Below are 20,802 nucleotides of genomic sequence, written 5' to 3' on the forward strand. Positions count from 1 at the left end.
ATTTTTTCCTGTTAAAATGGATGAATCTATATTGAATCCATTCAAATTGGAGCCAAATAGTTGGCATCAATAAAAACATGGTCCCTGCTCTTGAGCTACTTATAGTAGAAGGAAATATATGCTCGCATAAAGACATAGGCATACAGATAACATATTTGAAAATATCCTTTCCTTTTGCTCGTTCAACTTTTTTTAAGATTTAGAGAAGCAAAAAAAATGCAGTGACAACAAAAGAAAAAAATAAGCATATTTCTCTCTCACCTATAGCGTATTAAATATGATTATCCTTCCTGATATAAAATTTTTTAAAATGTTTATTTATTCTTGAGGGAGGGGAGCCAAGAGAGAAGGAGAGAGAATTCTAAGCAGGCTGTGTGTGCACTGTCAGTCTGACACAGGACTTGAACCCACCAACCATGAAATTATGACCTGAGCCAAAACCCAGAGTTGGATGCTTAACTGACTGAGCCCCTCAGGTGCCCTGCTAGTATGAAATTTTTTTATGTTTTATATTTTTTTTGAGCGAGAGAGAGAGAGAGAAGAAAGGGGGCAGAGGGAGAGGGAGACACAGAAACTGAAGCAGGCTCCAGGCTCCGAGCTGTCAGCAAAGAGCCCGACATGGGACGCGAACTCACATACTATAGGAACGTGACCTGAGCCCGTCAGTGCTCGACCAACTGAGCCAACCAGGAACCCCTCCCCTTGGTATGAAACTTTTAATCATGTAATGGAATTGCTAATCATCATTAGAAGAATTCGAAGCAAACCTATATTTTTCAGTTTATATACTATTTTACTTATTAAATTGTGAAAGTTTTGTCATATCTTGCTATTATTTGAATGCATTTATGAAAGCAGTCATTCCTGCTTATTATAACTATACAATGTAAATATTATTACTCATAGTAAATACCTTACCTACCCATTGCTTGATACTTTAATGACATTTACATGGGAAATTTGTGTATCATAAGAATTATTTGTCTCATACAATTATGGTGTAAGTACTTGAGTCGCTTAGCAGAAATATCCCTGGAATGGGTATATACAGTATTTGTATTGTTATATCCACACCGTGGGACAAGGTAGAAAAGTGAGTGGAAAACCTGTCAGAATGATTTGTCTTTCTGCTCATCAGGTTGAATATTTTAATTTCACTGAAGATATTTTGAAAAGTTTAACCATAAGAAAATCATAGCTTATACTATTTATTCTTTTTCTTGAGACATTTAAAATATTCACAAATGCATTAAACAATTTCTGTTTATAATGTCTGGTACATTCATGAAATGATGACTTGTGGGCATTTTTTAAAAACCAAGTTTCTTTATGCTAGTATCAAAAGAAGATTGATGCTGGTAGCTTTCTCGGTTAAGCACCCAACCAGGTCATGATCATGTGGTTTGCGATTTTGAACCCCGCATCAGGTTCTCTGCTGTCAGCATGGAGCCTTCTCTGGACCCTGTCTACCCCTGTCTGCCCTTCCCTCTGCTTGTGCTCATGTGCACACACTCTTCTCTCTCTCTCTCTCTCTCTCTCAAAAGTAAACAGTAAACATTAAGGAAAAAAAAGGGAGAATTGTTGCTTTTGCCAGGTATTTTTTGTTTATTTACTGAAAGGTAAAAATAGTTTCTAAAGTAGAATTTTCCCCATAAATACAAAGTGGCAAACAAAAAAGTAAGAGGGTATTGCTGATTTTCTTCTGGGATCATTTTAAATTTGAATATTGCCACAGATTTTGCTGGTACACTGCAGTTACTTAGACATTTGTATGGTTTTTGAAGAAGTATTCCAACTACTGCCTAATTAATAGGAAGGCAAATCTCTAGTTGAACACTATCTGAATGATATGCAGAAATTTTCCTGAGGGTCTTCAGGCTTTTGTGTTGTGAGATAATCTGGCCTTGACCTCTGCCCCTTTGCTCAATGACATTATTCTTGGAATTATTTCTCTGTTATAGTATTTATAGAATAGAATTGATGCACACTAAATAATTTCTATTTTAATTAGAATTTTTCTAATACCTATGTTTTTCATATTCATTCTATCAAAACCACATGAGCAGAAAAATTTAAGAAACGTCTTTCTTCATTCAGTACTTATTTGAATGAAATACTAATTTATGATGCATTTATCCATTTAGCAACTCATTGAATTCTGCTTTGTGCCAGACACTATTTTAGTCACTAAGAAAATAACACTCAGAATCCTCATAGAGCTTAAAGTGTGGGGAGCAAGGGAGTGGAATATTCAGTAAATGGCAATACAATGTGTTAAGTACTAGGATAGGGAACATGAGGAAGAAAATTATTTTCTTTGAGGAAATAAAACTTGAAACTTGTTTAGTTACCTCTTTGGATTCTCTGATCCTTTTTATATCTTGCTTTTTTTCTTTCTTTCTTTCTTTCTTTCTTTTTTTCTTTCTTCCTTCCTTCCTTCCTTCCTTCCTTCCTTCCTTCCTTCCTTCCTTCCTTCCTTCCTTCCTTCCTTCCTTCCTTTATTTCATTTCTTTTCTTTTTTTTCTTTCTTTCTTTCTTTCTTTCTTTCTTTCTTTCTTTCTTTCTTTCTTTCTTTCTTTCTTTGTAATATACTCTGTGATAAATATCTTATACATTCCTATGACTGGACATCAGCCAACACTTTTTTTAAAAACCCAGATAAATCATGAGATGATATCTTACATATGTCAAAGTTCACTGTAGATATAAGTATTTATTATATATTTATTACTAAGATACTTAGGCATTTTGACATGAGTGTTACTTTATCATAATAAAAATGTATCTAAAACAAGATTAGTAAAAGGGAGTCTAAGCAGATGTCCTGCATTGCCCTTATTAAAACAGGTAGATATTATGTCTGACAGGGCATGAATATAATTTTGCTCAAATGCTGGAATGGAGCAAATGGGGAGTTTTCATTAATATTTAGAAGAGAATTTGACCCTTTATTTGAGTATTATCTGTTGTGTTCTTTTTCTTGACATAGTTTTCTAACAGAAATGTTACATATTCTTCATAACCCCTCACGATTCATACCTACTCCTTTTCCCCGATCATCCATCCGCAGCAACCCAGGGAACTATATTCTTTGATGCCTGTGCTCACACACAAACATAGGGTGTGTGTGTGTGTGTGTGTGTGTGTGTGTGTGTTATTTTTTCTTACAAAATATCCCTGAAAGTGGTTCTAAAATAAAACTATTTTGTGCACTATTGAGCAAAGTATATCTGTTACCAAGGAAATTTATTTGAAGAACAACTGTAAAGATGTTGCATTCCAGAAAGTTTACATTTTTTTTTTTACAAATAGTTTATTGTCAAATTAGTTTCCACATAACACCCAGTGCTCAGGCCCACAAGTGCCCTCCTCCATGCCCATCCCCCCTCCCCCCCACATCCATCAGTCCTCAGTTTTTGTCAGCATTCAAGAGTCTCTCATGGTTTGCCTCTCTCCCTTTCCCCCACCATTTCCCCCCTTCTTCTCCCCCTTGTTCCTCAGTTAAGTTCCTCCTAATCCTCCTATACGTGCAAACATATGATATTTGTCCTTCTCTGCCCGACTTATTTCGCTCAGCATAACACCCTCAAGGTCCATCCATGTGGCTACACATGGCCAGATTTCATTGTTTCTCATTGCCATGTAGTATTCCATGGTATAGATAAACCACATCTTCTTGATCCATTCGTCTGTTGATGGACACTTAGGCTCTTTCCATGTTTTAGCTATTGTTGAGAGTGCTGCTATGAACATTGGGGTCCATGTGCTCCTATGCATCAGCATTTCTGTATCTCTTGGGTAAATTCCTAGCAGTGCTATTGCTGGGTCACAGGGGAGTTCTATTGTTAGTTTCCTGAGGAACCTCCACACTTTTCCAGAGGGGCTGTACCAGTGTACATTCCCACCAACAGTGTAGGACGGTGCCCGTTTCTCCACATCCTCGCCAGCATCTAGAGTTCTCTGATTTGCTCATTTTAGCCACTCTGACTGGCGTGAGGTGGTATCTCAGTGTGGTTTTGATTTGTATTTCCCTGATGAGGAGGGATGCTGAGCATTGTTTCATGTGTCTTTTGGCCATCTGGATATCCTCTTTGGAGAAGTGTCTGTTCATATCTTCTGCCCATTTCTTCACTGGGTTGTTTGTTTTTCGGGTGTGGAGTTTGGTGAGTTCCTTATAGATTCTGGATATTAACCCTTTATCTGATATGTCATTTGCAGAAAGTTTACATTTTTTAAGTCTCACTTCCTATTATCAAACAGCAAGGAAACATGTTGTATTAGTTTTATTTTAATAAAGGTAAGTATATCCATGGCTTTCTTGTGGGAAGATTAAAATTTTAAGTATAATTAGATGAGGACCCATTTTTGCTTTTTGCTGCACCTATTACTCCTGGTATATCTTTTATGCACTGTGCCTCTTCTCAGCACCTTCTCCATAGGTACCTTAGGGATAGGATCTTTCACGTAATACCGGCTTTTTATAAGTAGGACCCACTGTAAGCTGGGGCACAATGCTAACATTCTTATTCATATTATCTTCTCAGACTTAACAAGTCTTTTTAATATCAAGAAAATTAATTTTAAAGGGCTTAAATACATTGACCCAGGGATGAGGCTAGCTAGCCGTTGATAGAGCTGGGCTTCTGACATAGGTGATATGACACAAAAGCCTGTCCTGAACCTAAATGTGTACTTATGATTTTAGTGTTCACCAAGCAGAGGACAAGGTTATCTTTTTTTTAAAAAAATTACTCTTTTTTACTTCTTTTTTAAAATTTTTATTTTTAGAGAGAGAGTGCGTGAGTGGGGGAGAGGGGCAGAATGGAAGAGAGAGAGAGAGGGAGTGAGAGAGAGAATCTTAAGCAGGCTCCAAACTCAGCACAGAGCCCTAAGTGGGGCTCAATCTCTTGACCCTTGGATAATGACCTGAACTGAAATCAAGAGTCAGACATTCCACTGACTGAGCCACCCAGGCACCCCTCTTATTTTAACATAAATTTTTATTTTAAGTAGGCTCCACACCCAATGTGAGGCTTGAACTCACGACCCTGAGATCAAGGGTCATGTGCTCTACCGACTGAGCCAGCCAGGTGCTCCAAGACAAGTTTTTCCTAATTTTATTTTTGCCAGAAAATATAAAACTTAAAACTAAAGACAAGGTAAACAAGCAAAAAAAAAAAAAAAAAACAGGAGGGTGATCTTATTTTACGTATTTATTTATTTTTGGGATTGGTTTGGATTTGCTGGGATGAAGAAATTTGTTTTCCTGATCCTACTTCCCAACTTTTCACACATTGTCCTCCCTACAATGACTAATTTGGAAGTTGGTTTATGTGATGAGACATTCAGATATCCATTGCATTATAAATTTTCCGAGAGTGCAGTATGTGTAGTACAGCCTAGCCTGACCATGTTTCATGCCTTTCTTGCATGCTGTAAAATTGCCATTTCTTTAGATTGGGTGCACATCCTTTCATAAGAGTTCTGAGTCCGCCTGGTGCTGAAAGTCTACTGACTTCATCAAGTTCAACTGAAATGCAAATTTGGCATCTCCTCTCTGGGTGGTTGGAAAATGCCTTGTTTTAAGTTTTGAAAAATGGATGAGTAGAAACTTGAACTGGTCTTTCATTTAGGAAAATAGGCATTACCGTTGTCAGGTTTAATTTCTCTCTATCCATTTGACAGTATGTTTCCATGCAGAGTCTTTAATCAACGATTTAGGATTACATTTTTGCCCATTAGATGGATAGTATGTCCAAAAACTTTAGCAGGCACTGAAAAGCAGTCTTAATTTTATAACAGTAAAAAGCCTCCTAGATTATTTATCTATCTATAGAGGTTTATAAAAGAAACTTTGACTTTGCCCTTAAATAGATGTTATTTCGACGTGATTAGCTCAGTGTAAATAGATCCGTGTAGGTATGTGCTGAGCTTCAAAAAAAAAAAACCACTTACTGCCATACTGGCTTACATCATCATAGAGGATTCATATAGAAGCATTTCACTACATAATTACAAGTTGATGGTTTATAATATACAGAAAATGGCTTGTTGCTTTATTATTAGATGTGATGAAATCCTATGTTTGTAAAAGAAACTAAATGACCATTTCAGTGGATTAATGTGTAACTTTCGTAAACGTTCCCAGTGCTGCTTTCATAACTTGAAGACCAAGGGAAGGACCTCGACCTTTCCTTTTCACTCTGCACTGTTAATCTAGTCAGAGACGCTTTTACTGAATGAGAAAAACAATAGTTGGACATGACTATGAGGTAAGAAAATAGGGGAAAGAAAAATATCTGGGGAATTAAACCATGTGAGTAGTTTGACTGATGTTGATTCCAGGCTGTTCAAAGAGAAAGGAAAGCTAAATAATTTGGTTGTTTCTCAACCTTGACAAATAGTTTCATTTAACAGGATGAAATAATTAAGTCTTAACTAAGGAATTTTTAATATAGCTAAGTGATTAGTGGACATGAAAACCACCAATATGTAGCAATTCCTTTGCTCTAGATTTTGGCTGCATATAAATTCTTGATTTTAGTTTTCTTCCCCTGTATCTTTCTGCCCTTTCTCTAAATGCTTACAAAATCTAAGGGATTATAGTGACCCTGAAATATCATATGATCTAGAGTATTCCCATTCCTTCAGGCAGAATTGTATCCAGGGCTAAGCTCCCATATCCAAAATGTACTGTTACTCTCTTGCTATTGACTTAGTTGTATCAACCAGCAATAAAAACTCACTTCTAAAAATAATTTCCTGGCATGGAGTCATTGATGGTGTTCCACAATGGTTTATTAGCAACCACTATGCTGCATTCTGAAAATGAAAATAAAGAAGGCCTGTTCTTTCCCTTGAATGGTTCATAGGCCTGCAAACAGATCATTCTAGTCAAAGATAGTTCTATATAATGTATAGGTCATATGAGTTGCAAAGTCTAGAATGCTTGGTAACATTTCCAAGAGAAGTTTCTGATGTCCTGCAGAATTGTTAGTTTTGCAACTTTGGACAAAGTATTGAGCTTCCTTGTTTAGTAATTCTCTAATCTGCATGTTTTAGAGATTTATAGTGAGGATTACATGAAAGGATGTACTCAGAGTGCTTTGTAAACACGGTAAGCACAACTTAAATCTAATGTGGTATTTACATTCTTATTTGGCACTAATAGTTCTTTTCTTCTTATTCTGTTAATGAAGATGGTTATCTGGAAGTGCTAAAATATTTCCAAGACACACATTTCCTACTTGCCTCAATCTTGCATCAAGCTACTTTGCTGTAAAGCGAACTACTAAATTTTGTTCCAGCTTGAGTCTTTGTATTCATCATGGAGCAGACCTTTTTTTCTTTACGGTTAATTATGAATTATTTATTGAGGTATAATTTACACAGCAAAATGTATTCCTTTTCCTCTATAATTCAGTGAGTTTTGACAAATGCATATTGTCATATAATTACCGCAATAAAGATAGATAACAGTTCCCTCAACTTCCAAACTTTCTTTGTGTTGCTCTTTGTAGTCAATTCCTACCCCTACCTCCAGCCCCAGGCAAAGTAGTTGAATTTTTGACCATGTAGAAAACATAAAACAAATAACAAGTATAAAGGATGGTATATTTTAAGAGCAAGCAGACATCAGCTCTCAATGATCTAAAGCATAGAATGCTTAAGGAAGAAGGGCCGTAAGGGGTTATTTTCAGAGGTCATAGGTGGACACTTAGCAGACTGGATCCATTCCATTGAACTGCTGTTGTTGGACAGCCAGGCATCTTAAACAGCATTTCAACTTTTTGTCAATCTTTAAAAATAGAAAGATTTCAAATATAAATCTTATTTCTGGCATTGTCAGAAAAATTGAAAATCTGGCTACACTGGGGCCCACATTTCCATGTGGCAATTATTTTCTAGGGTTTATTCTTGGTCATCCATTTTAAATAGGGTTTGTACTACTATCCAGATGACCATAGTCAGGGTTGACGAATGGGGAGAAAGGGAGGTGTTTCTCATTCAATTGATTTGAAGATCATTGCCTTTGAGATCTTGTCTCTTCTGAGACACAGTCCAAAATTGCCAAGGGTGCCTTTCCTTAACTGTGCCTCTGTTCATTACCCCAAAAAACCAAAGAAAGAAAAAGTTGAAAGAAAATATATCAACTGAAGACTGGAAAGGGGATTATTAGGGGAAAATTCTATTACGCAATATAAAAAGACATAAAATGACACAGTGCTGTAAAAGAAGGGAAAATAGGTCATTTGTGTTCTAGTTAAGTCTTGTAACAGCCTCTTGCTAAGGTTTTTATGTCTTAAAAGTCAGGGCTTTCTGTTTCTACTTTTGCCCACCAGAATCCAATCTTCTACAGTAGCCAAAGTGATCATTTACAAATAAATGCAAATCAAATCATGTTAATGGCTTGCTTAAAACTCCCCAGTTGCTTTTTATTGTTTAGTAGATAAAATACACATACCTTGGAGCACCTGGGTGGCTCAGTCAGTTGGACGTCCACTTCAGCTCAGGTCGTGATCTCATGATCTCGCAGTTCTTGGGTTCGAGCCCCACATCAGGCTCTGTGCTGACAGCCAGCTCAGAGCCTGGAGCCTGCTTCGGATTCTGTGTTTCCTCTCTCTCTGACCTTTCCTTCCCTGCTCACACTGCCTCTCTCTCTCTCTCTCTCTCTCTCTTTCTCTCTCTCTCTCTCTCAGAAATAAATAAAACATTAATTTAAAAAATACAAATATCTTTTTGTAGCCTACAGGGCTGTCATATTTTGGCTCTTGACCCCCCACTGACCTTATCTCCTACTCTCTTCTCTTACTTGCTGAGCCTCAGCCATGTTGGCCTCTCTTCCAGTCTGTAGGGAATGTCATTCTGTCTCCAGGAGTTGTGCTTGCCACTGTACTGTATGGAAGGTTCAACCTCCAGATCTTTTCATAACTTGACCTTGGTGTTGGAGTCCATCGTAGCTTAAACCTCACCTCTTCTGAGGGCCTTTCCTGCCCACACAAATTAGACACAGATGCTCACCCCTTCCCCCATCATTCCTTACCACATTAAATTACAGTCTTTAGTTGCTTACTCTCTATTTTCTCTTCTGAGAGCTTGCCTAACTGACTGCTCTTCTCAGGGTGTGGCATATAGTAAGGGTTCAACAACAATTGTCAAATGAATAAAGAGCGAGTGGGTAACTTTCTCAAACTCCCTGGAAGGAGGAAAATTTTCAGTATCCTTTCCAGTTCCAGAAGTTAACACCTATTTAAGTTATTGAAATATGAGGATGTTTTGAAGCCAGAAAAGCGTATTTTAATTGCACATGTTGTTTTAGACAACAATTTAAAGTTATAAAGATAAATACGTGTTTATTTAGAATTGACTTAATCCCTCGATTAGTTTCATATGTCTTCAATACTGGGAAGAAGGCATATTTTTCAGTTTAAACTTTTAATTTATGTGAATGATGAGCTAATACTTAGAAAATATTTCTCTTGTCATTTAGTTTTGGTTCTTCTGGTTATTTCCCTAAAATGCACGGAAGTGAAATGACATGGAGAATTTTTGCGTGAGGTAGAGTTCTTCTCTAAGTAGACCTCCTGATTTGACAACCCTCCAAGCTCTGCATGTTGTATTTGAGAACAGTTGGTACATTCCTAATCTATTTGTGATTTGAGACAGAATTTTATCATTGTTTTACAATCTAGTTTCCTTGGAGCTTAAGGGAAAGGTTTCATTTTCCAAAAGAAGAATTTTGCATTTATTTAAAAGCAAAAACAAGAACAAAAACAAAAACTTGTGCCATTGCCATTCCTCAAGTAAAATCTGTCTTAAAATCTGAGGCAGAATAAGAAAGTGATGAGTTGGGTTGAAGGTCATTTTGCATAGTTTAATAATCACATTCAAACACTTGTGTTTAATGGGTTGTTGACAATTTCAGAAAACCAGATGTCCATCAGAAACAGATTTACTCCTTCCACACTCTTGTTCTTAGTTGCCATTCCAAATCTGAAGATATTTGTGGGGACATGAAAGATCTCTGTGGGAAAAATTTAAAATATGGAATTTAAAGATACTTTATTTGACAGCACTTATGTTGACTTCTAGACTTGTCTCAGAGTAACTTACACAGAGATGAGCTGAATGTGCTCATGTGTAAAGGTTAGCAACACAGCCGTTAAATATTATTTCATGAAATTTACATCATTTGCCAATAGACTAGATGATATTTAACATGGAATATAAAACACTGTAGTTACAGATTTGCTATAATTATGATCCTAGCGGCGATTGATAAGTATTGCAACACTTAAGATGTTAGAAATTTAGATAAATTATCATATCTGGTCCATAGAAGGTCGGTGTGAGTATGTATGAGTGTATGCTACAAACCCAGAATGGTCATAGAGTGCCTGCAACATTCTTAGCATTCAGTACAATGTCTGTGTGGTAGCATGGAGGATACAGAGAAATACTGACAGATGAGGAAGAGCCCAGATTAAAGGGGAAGGAGAAGCACAGCCATCATCTTCCTCTCTGCTGGGTTCCCCACCAAAGTAACTCACCTGGTGTCAGATGAATGACACGACACACGGTGTATTTTACAGATGGGCCCTCAGCCGAGATTCACACAAGTCTTTGCATTTATCTGTCACACAGATGTTTCGTCTTGTGTTTTGCAGCCAGCAAGGCAACAGCTCAACTTTGCTGGGGGATCACCTCCAGATGTTCAACCAAAGAGAGACTCTGCTACCCCACTGAGAGTGAGCAGGCAGCTCCTCCCTGCATCTGGGGCCACTCAGCGACAGTACAAATTAGAAAAGGGTTAGACCCTACCATCTTTGTAATGGTCACATTTGAAGTTCAAGAACACATACAACACAACATAATCTGAGTACTGAATGTCTTCATACATAGCCAGAAACTTACAAACAACATGAAGTAATTTTTTATTTTAAAAATCTAAAATAAGTAAAACCTGGCAGACAGGTTTTCTATGACTTTGGCTTGTAGATTTTTCTTGTTGATGCTAATTGCTAATTTTTCCACTCTGGCAAATTTGATGGCTTAAACAAAAACAGCTTTAGTCAAATACCTGGAAGAAGAAGTCTGGTTAACTCCTCCTCTGCATTTGTATCTTGCAAAACTGGCTCCCAGGAGATCCCATTTATCACTCTTGTATTTTGTGAAACTTCGCAAAGAGCACATTTTATTTCAGAGATGGTGAAAAAATGGCAGTTGTTGTTCATGAAAACTTTGGCATTTGCTTCATAACCTGGAAAGAAAAGTGTCAAAGCACTGTTACTAAGCATCAATTAAGCTTTCAGATATTTATTAAAACAAAACAAAACAAAACAAAAGATGAGTGAGAGAGAGACAAGGATAAGTCCTAGATTTTTGACTCATGCAGTTGGGTATTGCTGTTCACTCAGATGAGAAAATTAAGTGAGCAAAACTTTTGAGTGGGAGGAGAATAAAGGTTTTCTTTGAGCTATTTAAAGTTTATGATACCTGTTAGTCTACATCTAAAGAAAGATGTTGTGGAAGCAGCTAGATATGAAGTTTAGAACTTAGGGAGATAATGTTAATGTTTATATTAATAAGGTTATCACCAGAATATAGCTGTTTCAGAGGAGAAAGCAGAGTGGAAGGATATAGAAAATTCTAGATTTCTATTCTTTTTTTTTTTTTCTGGAAATGGCTCAGCTTCTGTTGGACCTGAAATTCCTTTTTTATAAAATAAAGGTTTGAAGAATGTTGTTACCAGTGACTACATTTTATATGTATATATCTCCCCTCGTAAGTTACTGTTTTATGTCAAGAAACATTTCTTTTACAAACCATCAAGGAATTCTGCCCTTGGAAGATCATTTCGCTATTTGGGTTTTTTTGCCCAGTCATCATAGCATTATTCATTCTGGCATTTTTCTCTCTCATGTTTCCTTTAGTACATCACAAGTGTAGATGAAGCCAAAGAAACTCACTAGAACAAATGGCGTTGTTTCTTTATTGCACACTGAAAATTGTTACATACGTATCCTTGTCAGTGAGGTTGTAAATACGGACCAAATGTGATTCATGGGCTAAATGATGAGATTTCTGGGTATGTCTATGACCTCAGAAATACATTAACAGGTCAGATTTCAGGTATTTTGTTAAAACGTACACATGGTGTATTCTGTGAACACTAGGCATTTGGTCAGTATTAGAAGTTTTCTTTGACACACTTGTTAACCATGAGAAACTATTTTCCAGGAAATTAACACACAGCTTGTCTCATTTTTGGCTGAACCAACAGTAGTAATATAGGTCTCTAACTTTCAAATATGCTATGATTGCATCTTGGTGCCCTTTTTGAAATGCTTTACCTTGCTGACTCTTAACATCCTATTTAAAATGCCAGTGGATTCAGAATTAATGCAATCACTATTTACTTTAACAAGAGAGATTTCGGTCATATAGTGTGGATGAAAGCCTTATTGGCATAAATTCTAAAGACAATGGGAAAAGAGAAATGAAGACAGTGAAGAGAGATAAGGAGTTTTGTTATAGAGGGAGATAAATAATGGTGTTGGTTGAGGGAACAAGGGAGGTTTTATTTTAGATAGATTATCATTTTGAAAATGTACAAATAAGAATATTCCAGCAGAGAGGGTAAGTGTGTGTTGGAGGACAGAATGGATAATTGCAGAAGTGGGTAGAATCCAGACCATAAGCCAAGGGATGGACTGCGATAAGAGCAAAGATGTTGCTTTCCAAAAAACAGGAGGAAGGGTGAATGGGACAGCTTGGTAAATGTGATGGTAGCAGGATGTTGAGTTTCCCTTTGGAGACTTCTGTTTTCTCAGTGAAATAAGAAGGAAAGTATCAGCAGGGAATGAAGGAAAGGTCTGGATATTAGAGGTTGGAGGGGAGAGGCAGTAGGTTGAAATTGTCATGGAAAGAGAGGGAATGAATTAACTAAAGAAATATAGTAGGACTGTCAGACAGCACAGGGAGCCCTTTTGATGGTTTTGCTTCATGAATTTGAAGAGAAGCATTCAGCATGATTGTAATTTGTTTGTTTGTTTCCTAGCTTATTCAGCTGCTTGGGTTTGGCAGAGATACAGTATTAATCAAGGTTAGAAGCCTACTTTTCCAGTAAAACCAATATTGAAAAAGGGCAGGAGAGTTGAAGACAGTGTAAGGGAGTGATTTTTAATAATGGAGAATGGAGCATAGTCCAGCAAGGAGGGAAGTGAGGGATAAGGGAGGGGTGGGCAGCAAGAATGTGGTAGGCTCAATCATTTAGAGTACCCTCCAGACCTGAGGAGAGGTTAGGGTCAGAATATTCTGAGAATGAGCCAGAAGGGAATGATGATGGAAACTGAGATTTAGGAAAGTGCACAGCTACTAATAAAGACCAGGGCCAGGGACACCAGAGTGGCTCAGTCAGTTAAACGTCCAGCTTTTGATTTCAGCTCAGGTCATGATTTCACAGTTCATGAGATTGAGCCCTGCATTGGGCTCCTCACTGACAACAAAGAGCTTGCTTGTGATTCTATCTTTCTCTCTTTCTCTCTGCCCATCTCCCGCTCTTTCTGTTTCTCTCTCAAAATAAATAAATAAACATTAAAAAAATAGACCAGGGCCAGGGTATAATCACAACATTGGGTGCTAAAGTAGAGCAGAGGTAAAAGACCATTAGAGTCTCAAGATTCAAGGTACTGAGTGGCCATGTTGGGACTGGAAAGAAGACGAATGGTAACAAGATGATCCTTTTACTTAGCGAGTGGTATCTGTAGCTTCCTCTTAGTTACTGAATATGCCCCATAGTCAAACATTCAGAAGCTGTAGAAGTTGCAGCCACTCCTCAGTAAGCAGGGACTTTTGACATGGCATTTCCTGGACAGTGGTCCTGTGCTCTATGGCCCCTCAGTTCCTATCTCATGGCCACACATCCTGTATAGTCATTTTTCTTTTCTTCTCTCTTCCTCGCAGAGGTTCTTATGGGCAGGAACTTTTGAACACCCTCCAGAGGTGTCTGCTTGCTTCATATGTGTCCTTGGCCCACCATCTCTGATGAGCTAGCTCCCATGAGTTTTTCCAGTTAAGATTTGGTAATGAGCAGGCAAAGTTCTACAGCTTACCAAGTATCCATCCAGAAGGTGGAACTGTAGCAATCTGCCTGCAGATAGTCCCTCCAAGGAGCTCTTGCAGCCTCCTTCACCTACCTAATACCTTTCCTTAGATCACTCTCTTCTCCTCACAACAACCTCTACCCTGCTCTTGTATGTCTCACCTGAGGTGAGTGATGGAGGTAAGCTTTGCAAGACTGAATGATGAGATCTCACTCTTTTTTCTCTCTCTCTGAATAATGAATGGATTCTTATCACCCAAAGTCCTTATCCCTGGTATCCCAGCCCAAACTGGGACTTTTTAATGAAAATCCTGCTTATTTTCTATGGTGTTACAGATTCTTTTTCTAACAGCCAATTAAACGGGATCCTAGAGTTGTATAGCCAAAGTTCAGAAATATTACATTGTCTCTTTTCTCCAAAATCTCAGCAGTATGCAACTTATTATATATTTATGATATGAAGAACTGGTTAGCATTGGTACAAAGGTACTGCAAATAATTCCGTATAAAGTACTTAGAGACGTTTAAAGTGTGATGGGGTGATCGTTCTTATGCTGACAGCCCAGGAACAATAGAAATTAGATTGTAGGCACAAAGGAAATTAATATTTAAATTTGCCTTCTTCATTTTGACATACATTTTGATTGGTATATATTCTCTTAGCTTGATTATATCTAACTTAAGATTGGCGATATTTACATCTTATTTGTGGTTTATCCTAAATTGTATCTTATTTCTCTAGAATCTTGTTCTCAACCCAAATGTAGTATAAGCTGTAACTCTCTCCAGCATTCTCCCCATCTTCCTGTGCTCAAACCCCACTGACCTTTCATTTGCTTTAATGCCACTGAACTCCTTTTTCCAGCACACATACTGTGCCTTGGGCCAGAAATGCTCTCTACGCTTATTTCAACCCCTTATACACATAACTAAAACCTCCGTACTTCCTCTTTCATGTCTTAGCCTGAACGTAGCATCCTCTAAGTGAAACCTCTCATAACCATCTGCAGTTGGCTCCTGTGCCAACCAGGGTGTAATCTTAGAATACCTTGTGTTTCTTTCATTTTCATTTACCATACTTGAAAATAAGAATAAATTTATTTTTCTATGTGTGCCTTTCTAATACACTAAACTATAAACTCCATGAGGGCATGGTGTCTTGAACATAGTTGGCACTCAATAAATAATGTTGAACAAATGAATGAAAACTCCCAATAATTTTACCTACAGTGAAATTGAAGGGTTTCATCACTGTGTGCATAGCCATCTGATGTTGTGTGTAGCCTGGAGGAAAGTCCATAAGCCTGAAGTGGGTAAGACACCCTTCAGAGTTGGAGTACTAGGTATTCTAACTCTAAGCATGTGTATAGTCTTAGAAACATAGTTAGACGCGCCTTGGTGGCTCAGTCCGTTAGGCATCCAACTCTTGGTTTTGGCTCAGGTTCTCATGGTTCGCGAGTTTGAGCTCCACGTCGGGCTCCACTCTGGCAGTATGGACCATGTTTGAGATTCTCTCTCTCTCTCCCCCTCTCTCTGTCCCTCCCCCACTTGTATGAGTCTCTCTCTCTCAAAATGAATACAAATAAACTTAAAAAAAAAGAAACATGTGTGAGGTAAGCTGAAACTGGACATAGAAAAATCAGTATTCATGATTTTAGTGGTTGTGTTCTAAGTGTGCTGCTCATTAACAATATTTGGCATGTTGTTTACATGGGCACTGACTTAACAGAAAACTCTAATCACTCTTGAATACACAGTTCAAGATCTGCAGATGATCAGTCAATAGGGTCATTGTCAATTAAAACAAAAGACCTATTGTAAGACTAAATCATCTTGAGTATTTTACCCCATTTATTGAGCTTTTATACTATGATATTTTGCTATTGTTTGCTTTAGATATGTTGTCATTTTTTTAAATCATTGATCAGTTAATTCATATACTTCTGAAGATTAAATACAATTTAACTTATAAAATAAAGGCCTAAATAATAACTTTCAATTAAAAATAACTTCTTCTTTCCTCTTATTTAGTATGGATATGTTCATTTTTACTATCACAGTTTTTTAATAGCATATCTTTTTAAAGTTTAGGATTTCAAAATCAATATTTCCATGTTTTACCAGAATATATAAGAGGATGTTTGTCATTTAGGTCTGGGAAAATTAGATAAACAGGACTTCGCATTTGTGTTTGTATTTTATAGTGGTTGACATTTGTCAAAAAAAAAAAAATGAGACTGTGGAAGTTTTCCATTACTTTGCCTTTATTTCCATTATGTTTTCTCTTTGAGAAAAATATTCTCAGGTTTACTTGTATTAAATTGTCTCAGTATAAACTGTGCTTGTAAAAGTTTCATGGTTCCCACAGAAAAAGCTTATTTACCTTTCTCCCACCATATTCTAAGTGTATTAAGGAGTAATCCATTTTTTAAAAGCACCTAAAGACCTCATTCTCTGCCTACTACACCATTACAATATAGAAATGATAGGAGTGCTTCAAATGCAGTTCACTGAGGAAGTTGTTGCTTACAAATTCATTGTGAAATTGATGTTCAGAAATTAGAAAACAGAATGCACTGAAGTAGAGTCATTAGAAATCAAAGTGTATTTTGCTTCTTTGTTACCACCAAGGACTACTGAATTTTGAACCCTGAACACTCTCTTCTAGCTGCTTTCGAAATCTATTGAACAACTGAAGCAACCAGGCAGTCACCTCGAGGAAGCAGAGGAAGAGCTTCAGGGGGACCAGGCGATGCAGGAAGACAGAGCGCCCTCTAGTGGCAACAGCACTAGGAGCGACAGCAGTGCTTGTGTGGATGACACACTGGGACAAGTTGGGGCTGTGAAGGTCAAGGAGGAACCAGTGGACAGTGATGAAGATGCTCAGATCCAGGAAATGGAATCTGGGGAGCAGGCTGCTTTTATGCAACAGGTAATAGGCAAAGATTTAGCTCCAGGATTTGTAATCAAAGTCATTATCTGAATAGGAAATGCATTGCAGATTTTGGTAAATGGATATTATTTCCTATTTGTTTATATTTCTGAATGATTTGATTTTAGTGTTTAAGGATTCTACTTAATGCAGATATATCTATATAGAGATTTCTCTATATACTGATTTCTATATAGATATCAAGGTTTCATTGAAACTCCACTGGTAAGGAAATACTTGTTACACTAAAACTATACTACATAAGTATACACATAATTAATAGGCTTTAAATTCATCCCAAAGCCTGCCACGCCAATTACTTCTAAGGAAAACGAACTCACTGTTGTTTTTAGTTTATCTGTTGAGATCAGTGACTGCTGGATAAAGTCACCCAGTCTGATCAATGAAACATTCTATTAGTTCTTAAATTTTTTTTTGATATGTAGAATTCAGTTTTCACATTGTTGTACATAATGTATCATACTACAGTCTTGAACACTGTTAAAGGTAGTCTGCCCCTTCCTTCCTCTCTCTTTTTTGTTAAGTTAAATGTTCTGGTTACCATGCCAATAGTCCTTAGGTTATTGTATAGATTGCAATTGAAAATATTAGGAATAGAGGTGGTTTTAAATATATAGATTGCAAATTACAGCGCTATTTTAAATATTACATTATGTCTCACCTAGCACTGCTCATTTTACTTTTATCTTGTGTTATTTGATGACATTGTCTATTAAAAGGTCAACTGAGGCTGATACAAGTATCGGCAAGAAGTAATGTGCAGCATTATGGTCCAATCAGATACTATATTGTATCTACAATTGTAGACAACGTAGTAATAGTATGATGATTATCTGATATGAAGTCACAATTATGTTTAAAAGAAGAAGGTGTACCATATTTTATAATCATATCACTAGGATCTCTTAGGCATAATGACTTGGCATATACCATACCATTTTGGCAAATAAAAATTTAGGAAAAGTTAGGCTTAACAACAGAATCTACTTGTATATAATGCACCTTCAGAAGGACTGTGTCCTTTGATGCTATGAAATACAAACAACTTTGAAGGCAACAGAAGACTCTGTTTATTTAAGTCAGTTCTTTGTCAGGTTCCTGCTGTTCTCCTACAGAAAACTGATTCTATGCGGCTGAACAGGAAATGCCTTGTGGAAACAGGAAGTCCAAGTGATTCATGTAATGAGGAATGTAGGGGGAAAAAACCAGAGGATAGTGTTTTACTCTTTCTGTTTTTAAAGGGCACTCTATGAATTGATTTATTGTCTAAGAAAATAACACCACAAGTAGGGAAATTGTTGAGGAAGCTTTTCACTGGAACATTTCCTTCTTACTCCTTTTGATATGTTTACCTTGTTTTATAGGTTTACTTTTGTTAAGCTAGTTAAAGATTCACTGTATTAAGACCCCTTTAATATGGATAATCCAAATTGACCTAGAATCTTTGTGAGGTTTTTTCTATTAAAATATTTATATTTCTAAATCCAAGGTATTTTAAGGTGTAGTATCCTGTTTCAAAGGAGATAGAGCAATTTTGCCAAATGTAGACATTGTAACAACTGTATGTTATTGGCACGTGTTGTTTACATTTTGCTGTGACATTTAAAAATATTTCTTAAAAAAAGGTCACTGCTAAAGATACATTATCCTTTTTTAAAAAGTCTCCATTCAAATTAAATTAACATAACTAGAATTTAGAAAGTTTAAAACTTTTCCATATAATGAAAGTCCTTCTGATAATTTGACAAATAGCTCTAATAGGTAACTTTTCCTATTACCAACATATTTTGGTTAGTATATTCCTTAAGACTAAAATGACTTTTTGTCAGTTGTTTTGCATTAAAAATATGGCATTCCTAAGATAAAATTGTATATTTTTTCCATCTCATAAATATTCATTTCTTTAAAGTCTTTTTTCAATCTCATAAAAAAGGGATAGTGCATCTTTTAAAATACATTTTATTTGGGGAGGAACATGTGGCTGAGCAGACTTTTGTATAATATTACTTCAAAGATATGTAATCACAAACAAAAAAAACCTATTTTTTATAATGTCATTTGAGAGAGCTTCATCAGTACAGTTGGTGGACATTAATTGTTTGAATTTGATAGTCTTTGAATTTAATCAAGAAACTACCTGGAACCAGTGAAAAAGAAAGCTGGACTTAATTCATCTTAGAAATAATTGATAAATGTCTCTTTTAAAATCTACTGTATTTATTATAATTTACACCCTTGAAGGTGATCTCTTGTTTTGTGTTGTAAATATATTGTTTGTATGTTTCCTTCTTGCCTTCTGTTATAAGTCTCTTCCTTTCTCAAATAAAGTTTTTTTTAAAAGATCCCCTTTCATACATTTGGCTTTGTGTAAACTTGATATATTTTATCGAATTTGAAGCTCATGCACTAGGTCTCGTATAACCAAAATATATTTGCCATTTGTTGTTGAAACAAGAAAATGAAGATATTTTGAGCAATTATTTCTCATGCCATTAAAATTAATAAATCCAACAATGATTTTAACCTATTTATGTTAGCCATTATCAGATAGCAAACACATGTAAAATTTGTTGCCTCTTCATTTTCCCAGTGTGGCCTCTTTTTTCATGATACATCATCATGTTTGATGTCACCTTCCAAATATAAAACTTTATATTGCTAAATGTTAATTCCTCACTTTGCTCAACTTAAAAGATTATTTTTAAAAAGGTTAACATAATTCCTTCAGTGTAACAAGCAGTCAGTAAATATTAAAATAAATAATGTTCCATGTATCATAATAATTTTATCTAGTACAGTGACAGCCTGACCTACAAGTATAAAGTAACAGTCCATAAATTTAAAGAGAAAAAAAAAACTAATTAAATGACTTCCCCTTAGATGGAAACAATGATTCTAATGCTAGGGTAAGGAACAAGGAGCCTGGCTCAGGTGAGGGAAACTGAACCATAGACGTCCACGCGCCATGACCTCTACGTGCTCCTCTTCTGGTCAGTTGCTAGGAGGATTTAAATCAGTCAGTACTTCATAACTTCATAATGTGTTACTGCGTTTCTGTTTCAGCGAGTTAAAACTAGTTATTTTATATTCTTTGATTCCCTTAATTTAAACTTTAAAGGCATACAAATTAAAATTACTCTAAGTCACAATAATGTTGTATCAGATCATTAAGAATGCTAGAGCTAAATATCACTATTACAAAATGGATTATTATTCCATAATGCCATAAATCTGATAATTCGGTCAGAATTGTTGGAATACCATTAGTTATAATTTTCTAAAAATTGCCTTTGGACTTTTTATAAAATTACAAGAAAAAGTTGGTACCAGAGATCATCAAAAAAAGTTGGAGGAACCAATTAGATGATGGTTTTATACTGCATACCTGATTTCCGAATTGTAAAGTGGATGTTTCACTAAAAAGTATAAATCTCGTGTTAAAAACATTTTTCTTTAGAAAACTACTTTTTGCCAAGACTTGGAGTTACTAAACATTAGACTTTCTCTTCCGGCAGTAAAAATCTCCCTTCTCATTGGCGTTGGTAAAGGTGGCTGCTGAAATGGAGACTCCTACTTTTCATTGATCTGAAAAAGATTATCTTTAAGAAATTTTTACTTTGTTTTATGCTTTTTTCTCTAAAGGATTTTAAAAAGCAATTCAGACACTAAACATTTTTTTTGAAACCTAGTACTCAACAGATATATAAGTAGACAACATTACTTTTTTTTTTAATTTGGCATTTCT

At 36.2% G+C, this 20,802-nt stretch overlaps 1 protein-coding gene across 3 annotated transcripts in view; it reads left to right on the forward strand.

Annotated features, from left to right (window-relative positions):
• HDAC9 (histone deacetylase 9) overlaps window positions 1-20,802 on the forward strand; it is a 718,836-nt gene that overhangs the window by 352,350 nt on the left and 345,684 nt on the right. For 2 of the 3 annotated variants that reach the window (XM_039220713.1, XM_039220714.1), the window contains exon 12: window positions 16,773-17,183. In XM_039220713.1, the coding sequence (XP_039076644.1) occupies window positions 16,773-17,087 (315 nt within the window). In that variant the 3' untranslated portion in view covers window positions 17,088-17,183. Of the gene's footprint in view, window positions 1-16,772; window positions 17,184-20,802 lie in introns of those variants that run through there. The other variant, XM_039220715.1, reaches the window with a different exon arrangement.

The sequence above is a fragment of the Hyaena hyaena genome, unplaced genomic scaffold (assembly GCF_003009895.1).
Source record: "Hyaena hyaena isolate Hyena2069 unplaced genomic scaffold, ASM300989v1 scaffold_904, whole genome shotgun sequence".
NCBI classification, from domain to species: Eukaryota; Metazoa; Chordata; class Mammalia; order Carnivora; family Hyaenidae; genus Hyaena; species Hyaena hyaena.